General features: G+C 36.0%; 1 protein-coding gene across 6 annotated transcripts in view; it reads left to right on the forward strand.

The window, feature by feature from the left end:
* The window catches only part of SRSF11 (serine and arginine rich splicing factor 11), a 43,056-nt gene extending 40,326 nt beyond the window's left edge, over nucleotides 1–2,730 (forward strand). For 3 of the 6 annotated variants that reach the window (XM_059375095.1, XM_059375090.1, XM_059375092.1), the window contains exons 11-13: nucleotides 597–713; nucleotides 1,116–1,254; nucleotides 1,360–2,730. In XM_059375095.1, coding sequence (XP_059231078.1) covers nucleotides 597–713; nucleotides 1,116–1,254; nucleotides 1,360–1,557 — 454 coding nt within the window. In that variant the 3' untranslated portion in view covers nucleotides 1,558–2,730. The remainder of the gene's footprint in view (nucleotides 1–596; nucleotides 714–1,115; nucleotides 1,255–1,359) is intronic. The other 3 variants (XM_059375096.1, XM_059375093.1, XM_059375094.1) reach the window with 3 other exon arrangements.
* The last annotated feature ends 4,736 nt before the right edge of the window (nucleotides 2,731–7,466 follow it).

Here is a 7,466-nt window from a genome sequence, read left to right on the forward strand (position 1 = left end):
TCAGACTGTTTTTCCTTCCTGAATTAGAACTTTTTAAATTTTTTTTCTTAAGATTTTATTTATTCATTTAGGAGTGGGAGTGCAAAAGCACAGGCAGGGGAAGCAGCAGAGGAAGAGGGAGAAGAGGAACTCCCTGGTAAGCGAGCCTCATGCAGGGCTCGATCCCAGGAGCCTAGGATCATGACCTGAGCTGAAGGCAAACAATTAACTCAGTGAGCCACCAAGGGACCCCAGAAGTTCTGTCTTTAAGAATTGCCACAAGTTAGGGGTTTCTTGAAGGCATGAAAGGAAAATCATATAGTTTGTGAAAGAATTACTCATTTGATTCTTCAGCTCAAAGCAAAATTTGAAAATGGGTCTTTAAAGGGCACCAGCTGGCTTAGTCAGAAGAGTAGGCAATTCTTGATCTCAGTGTTTTGTTCAGGCCCCACACTGGGGGTAGAGATTACTTAAAAATAAAGTCTATAAACAAAAATGAAAATGGATTTTTAATTATCAGATCCTGTTGTTGAAGTTCCTAGTGGACCTCCTTCAGTAGACACCATCTGCCATGATGTGTCTGCATTTTTTAGATCATACTGTATTTTAAAATCTAGTTTGCACATTTGTGGTTCTAGAGAGAGACGACGACGACGAAGTAGGAGTGGCACAAGATCTCCTAAAAAACCTAGGTCACCTAAAAGAAAATTGTCTCGCTCACCGTCTCCTAGGAGGTAAGAATGTTGGTGGTATGGATCTGTACTTTCTACATTTCAGAAGCTGTCCGTTTTTATTTAAAAAAAACTCTCCTTGGCTTTTTCTTCCTTTTCAAAAATTAAAGTGTGTAAGAATATGCTGATATATTTCCTTTCTGCTTGAGACTGTGTTATTATAAAAAGTGTTTAGGATCAGGCGTTTTAGACCTGTAACCAGTTACAGTCATCTTGCCTGTATCACTAGTGCACAACTTGTATCTGGCGTTTTGAAACAGGTCTTCGTTGTTCTTCATGTCATGTGAATTTGGGTCAAAGTCACCGTCTGAACAAGTTTAAACCTACTGCTACACTTTAAGGGTGAAACTTCTTGAGTGGTTCCTTTAAAGCATCTTTTTTAAGAATATTTTACTGTCATTCTAGACATAAAAAGGAGAAGAAAAAAGATAAAGACAAAGAAAGAAGCCGAGATGAAAGAGAACGATCAACAAGCAAGAAGAAAAAAAGTAAAGATAAGGAAAAGGATCGGGAAAGAAAATCAGAGAGTGATAAAGATGTAAAAGTATGTTTACAAACTAATTTACTTTGATATCTGGGGTAGTGCTGGTAATTTTTAAGAAGCGATTTTTTTGGGAAGACGTTTACTTTTTTATTCTCCTTGGCAAAGCAGGTTACACGGGACTACGATGAAGAGGAACAAGGGTATGACAGCGAGAAAGAGAAAAAAGAGGAGAAGAAGCCAACAGAACCAGGTTCCCCTAAAACAAAAGAATGCTCTGTGGAAAAGGGAACTGGTGATTCACTAAGAGAATCCAAAGTGAATGGGGATGATCATCATGAAGAAGACATGGATATGAGTGACTGAATATTGCCTCTGTGGGAATCCCAACTGTATACATGCATCAGTGTCATTCCTTTGTGTGATTTCTTAATGCTATATTTGTTCATCTCAAACCTAGATGTATACAGCTCTGAGTTATAAATGGTTATAAAGCTCCTGATACTGATATTAGTTATTTACATCCAAAAGCTTTTAGAAAATGATACATGAGTAACCAATTCATGACATGGTGAAATCTGATTGAGTAACCAAGCAGTTTTACTATTCTGGTGCTGCTTCATAACAAAAATGAAAAGCTGCATGCATCTACAGCAGGCATGGATTGTTTATGTTGTATGATCTCCTTTATTAAGTAAGTTCACTTATAGTATTTCTAGAATTTGATTCATTGCCGTAATAGAGCCATGTAGGGAATGCACTGATTGCATGTTAATTGTGGCAGGAATATCCTAAATGTCATTAAAATCCTCCACCATGATGGATCTACTTATGGTCTTGTTTGTTGACATGACAGATTAACATTCTTATAGTTACATCTGAAGATAATCCTTTAAGCCTTGTGGCTAAATTTTTGTGGCTTTTGTTTAACTTTGAAAGGTTATATATGCACTAACCTTTTTTGATGGCTGATTAGGCTTTAATTACAGAAACAAGATTTCAAATGAAACTGTCTTTGGCAGTGAGTAAATAGCATATTTTGAAGTAGAGTTGTATACTTTCTCATAAGGTGTTTGGGAATTTTTTTTCCTGAAATAATTTATTCCACATCTACATCAGTGAAAGCTGCCTATCCTGAGTCCATCTGTAAAAGAAAGTTTTCTCTTGTCCTGATTTTCAATTTTCCACTCTTTTATTAATTTGTTTTAATCTCAGTGTTGGAAAAAGGGGGTAGTGCATTTTAAATTGACCTTCATATGCTTTTAAAATAAGACAAATCTACTTGATAATGTACTTTTTATTTGATCTCAAGTTGTATAAAACCAATAAATTTGTGTTACTGTTACTGCAGTAGTAATCTTATGCACACAGTGATTCATGTTAAATGCAAAGTAGTTAGGCAACTGTTTTCTTAGTTACAGGAGTTTCAAGCTTCACTTTTGTGCAGTATAAACAAAAGTAGGCTACAGTCTGTGCCATGTTGATGTACAGTTTCTGAAATTGTTTTACAAGACTTTGATAATAAAACCCTTAAACTTATGTTCATGTTCCTGTAAAACTGTATTTGTATTTATTTACGCTGTTGAATGTAAGACATTTACCTCATTCATTTTACAAATCAAGACCTTTCCCCTTTCAATCCACATATTTAAATATAGTAGTAAGATGAACTCCATCACTGTAGCAGTTAGTTGCCATCAGAATTGTCAAAGTTGGCTTTATTTCTATCGAAAGCAGTCTTAGTGTAATTTTATTTCTCATATTCTGGGTGTAGGAATGGGGTTGAGTAAAGCCGTGAACTTTAGGACAAATGATCCCACCTATATCTAGTAAATTTCTATTTTCAGTGAAATATAAAAATTTGCCTTTTCTGGAATAGTATAGAAATTGTCGATGGTATGTATCTACTGTACAGTACTAAATAGTATATTTATTCATTTTATGAAATACTCTTGAGTAGTGTTTGAGTGGCTGGCATTATGGGAGGAAATGAGACTTGAACTGTAGCTTTTATGCAAGTTTGAGTTTAATTTTTTTTTTTAACTTTGAAATGCCATATAGAAAAGCAGCATTGTTTTTACAGTTTGTAGTAAGTAGCTTTTTAAAGATTTTATCAAAAGGAATTTTGTCTATAGTGAGTAAGAAGTTCTAGTAACAGTCCTCTATTAATCATTGCACTTTTTTAAACACAAAATTGAACACAAATGACATTTGTTTAAACTTTAAAAAAATTTTTTAGGAGATAAAGTTTGAACCATATGACCCTGCCATTTTTGTAAGTGAAAAACAAGTAATATTGGCAGTTTCACATGGTTAAACCTAATATTAAAGCCTATTCCCTCACTTAATCTCTGAATACAAATATATACTAACTTTAAAAAGCAAGAAATTTTTGGCTTTAAAATAATGTCACTGACTTAAGATGCTAACAGTGAAGGGAATCCACACTTGGGTTATTTTTCAGTGAACATTTTATGCACAAAGGTAGGGTTGTACTGGGACATAAGCCTTTAACACAATCAGTTAAAATCAAGTGAATACTGCCTCCACGCTTGACTTTTGTTCTGTATTTGGTAGTAAAAATGATAAAAAATAAACGTGGTTTTATTAGAAAAATGTTTGTCCTATTTATTTACTTAAATTCTTCAACAATGAGAAGTAGGCTATGAGTCTGGTTATGAATTATGGCTTCATTTATAGGTAGGATACCTACCTAATGTTTCTTCATTTTCCTATCTAAAATGGGAGTAGCATCCACCTTACCATGTCTTTTGGTCGTTAGAAAAACAATGTAGCCCTGTGCCTGGGTCAGTACATGCTACTTGGCATTTGATCATGGAGCTTTTCAAAAGTATACAATAATTTGGGGAAATGTTTTAGCAGAAACTCTAAGATAGATTGTGCACAGATACAACTTTGAGAAGGTACGTTTTCCTTCTTGTGAAGGTGGATTTTGGATAAGCCTAGTGATTATATACTGTGTGGAGCATAGGAAAATGTTAGGGGCTTGGGGAAAAGAAATCAAACTGGACTTCACTAGAACAGTAAGTTTTCTTAATCTTGGTGTCACTTCTTAGAGTTGAATAAGGTTCTGTTGGTGTCAGGATGGACACCAACTTCTCTAGCAAAACTACCAATTTCTCCAGTTGGGCACTAGGTTGTATACTTAGGGGGCCATGCTGTTTGAAGATTGGTAGACATCTTTCAAACTGTAATTGAAATTGTAACTTTGGTCTCTAAGCTAATGAATTTCATCCATGTTCTATATAAATTCTCTGTAATCAAGTACATTTGCTTGTATTTATTTTAGCTAAATATGAATGTAGCAGAAATGCTACTGGTATTTTTAAGAGCATCCAGAATATGTCTATTATTAAGGCTTTACTATCAGAAGCACCATTCTAAATGAGACCAATCTGGAGTTGCAGATTGAGTCTGTTTTACTTAGTTTTATTATTTTTGTTGCTGTTTTCATTTTATAATGTCAAAGTCTATATGCAATGCATTCAGACATTCTTCAAAATAACTCAGGGGTAAACCATGCTAATTTACCAGTGGGAATTTTGTAAGAATATACAAAGTGTATAGTAGATGTAACTGGTAAAGAATTCACAGAGAAAGGATCTGACAGAACTAATTTGTTTATAATGATGTCCTTAGACAAATCAGGGAAGTGACATGTTCCCATTCTTTTCAAAAGTTATCACCGTGTAAGGTTTTTTTTTTTTCTCCCCAGTGCACTGTCACTAATATGTTTCATGTCTTTTTGGTTTTTTTTAAAGAAAGCTATTTAGATGATGTAGGATTTGGGCATAGAAATTAAAAGTCCAGGGTCACATCTGGAATGTTCCAAATAATGGTTAATATCACTTTCCAGTTATCTCAGGATATAATTTTATTGATAAACCAAATGTAAAAACTGCCTTTTTGCGGGACGCCTGGGTGGCTCAGTTGGTTAAGCAGCTGCCTTCGGCTCAGGTCATGATCCCAGCGTCCTGGGATCGAGTCCCGCATCGGGCTCCTTGCTCGGCAGGGAGCCTGCTTCTCCCTCTGCCTCTGCCTGCCATTCTGTCTGCCTGTGCTCGCTCTCTTTCCCTCTCTCTGACAAATAAATAAAATCTTAAAAAAAAAAAAAAAAAAAAAAAACTGCCTTTTTGCATTCACTGTGTAACAGTTAAAATTTGCTTACTTAAATAAGTTTTGGAAGACAAGCACCATGTAGGTTAAAAATGTTTTTCTTACAAGTGTTCAAAGGAGCAGAATCACTAGAAATAACCTTTATTAAGAGGTTTGGCCATAACTGTGGGGGCTGCTTAGTCTCAAAGTTGCTTTGTATCTGATGCTGGAGATTAAAGCCCGCAGGCAGTCTACAAAAGAAGATGGATAGTTGGAGGAGTAAGAATAGATGGAACCACAAACAAGAGCCAGGGCCCACAAGGATGGGCTGAAACTTGAGTCAGGTCTTGTTTTCTTCTGACCTCAGTGGCAGGGGTGTCCTAAGGAAGCCAGGACCCTTCCTCGTGAAGGTAAACACCAACTGGCACATAAGTCTGAGAAGCTGAGGGAGGATCTAGGGGAAGGTGAGGCAGTTGTAAGCCCTGCTACCACTTCATCATCCCACAGGGGTCAGCAGAGAAGCCACAATGTGTATAAACTACAAAATTTCTGCTTCCCTTCTGCCCTACAGAATTCCAGTGCTACCCACACTCATTATTTAAAACACCTCAGCCAGTTGTCGTTGGACACCATTATGACCGAGAACTCTCTGGGATATACAGATAATATAAGTGGTGGGTTTATTATTTTGTTTTTATATTACACAAAGTTTTAACTCCAGGCTAGTCATTTACACCAGCAAAACACAAATGCAGGAATGATTGTCAAGTGCCTTCCTTTAAAACACTTAGAGGAGATTTTGCTTCAGTATTTATAGGTCCTATGGCAAATGTGAAATTGTAATTCTGCATACCATAGGTGCCACTGTGGCTTAAAGTACTATTGTAAACTGAGCTATAAAAGTTTCAAAATTTCATCACTGGCTACTATAAGGATGGTCATATGATCTGAAAAATATATTAATACTTGAGATGTGGCCTAGGACACCTATTGCCCCAGATTTCTGACAACAAAATGCTTTGCAAGGATTATTTTTGCTAACTGATAGTATACAAATGATGGGCTTTTAGCAAGTTTAATTTTGCTGTCTTTACAAGTGATTTAACTCTCTATGATATTACCTCTGGGGTGAGTTTCACTGTCATCTTTGAAACTCCCCATAGTTTGAAATATAGCAACTTTGGTAAGGATGCATTTTGTTAATTTTGCAAAACATGGTTAAGGTACTTTTTGCTAGAGTTAACAGCAGAGAAATACTGTGCTCCATGCTATTCAATAATTCTCTCTCAATTTTAAAGACTAGAATACTAGTAGCAGGACTTCAAATCCACCTAGTTTTCTACTAGAAATTTTTCTGAACCATGTTATTTGCCAATTAAAAAGAAAGCAGCAGGAAGCATTCCTTAATTCAGTATATCCTGAAAATAATTACTTCCCTTTTGTAGACTCGAAACAGGATCTTCACCCTAGAATTACTGAGAACTGGGGAGAAGGCTCACTAAACAACCATTTATCATCATCCCCTCAGGTGTGAATAAACAATTTACATTATCACCAGGAAAAACCATCTTTATGTCAGTGGGGCTCAACACCAGTCCTAAGCAGGAGAAAGAAACAATAGCTGACACTTGAACAACATGGGTTTGAACTGTGCAGCTCCGCTGACATGCAGATTTTTCTGATACACTACATACAGTACTGTAAATGTGTTTTCTTTTATGATTCTCTTAACATTTTTCTCTATTGTAAAAATATATAATACATATAATGCACAAAATGTGTTGAATAATTTTATCAATAAGGCTTCCAGTCAATAGTAGGCTATTAGTAGTTAAGTCTGGGGGAAATCAAAAGTTACATGGATTCCTGACTGTGCATCGCACCTCTAGCCCCTGTGTTGTTCAAGGGTCAACTATACATGGCTTTTCAGCTTCTGTTGGATGTCAGCTTCTCTGAAATGTGTTAATTTCCAGACAATCATATGTACCTGTACTCAAAGTCATCACAGCATCTGCTTTATGTGCCCCTTTTACAAAATCTGACAATTCACTGTATATGAATACTACAGACAGAGGCAAATTGTCTCTAGGGAAAAATTTTCTCAAAGATAAGTACTAGTGGCAAGAATACTGAGCACTTCTGAAGGACCACTGAAGGTG

Source organism: Mustela nigripes, chromosome 14, assembly GCF_022355385.1.
Source record: "Mustela nigripes isolate SB6536 chromosome 14, MUSNIG.SB6536, whole genome shotgun sequence".
Classification (NCBI taxonomy): domain Eukaryota; kingdom Metazoa; phylum Chordata; class Mammalia; order Carnivora; family Mustelidae; genus Mustela; species Mustela nigripes.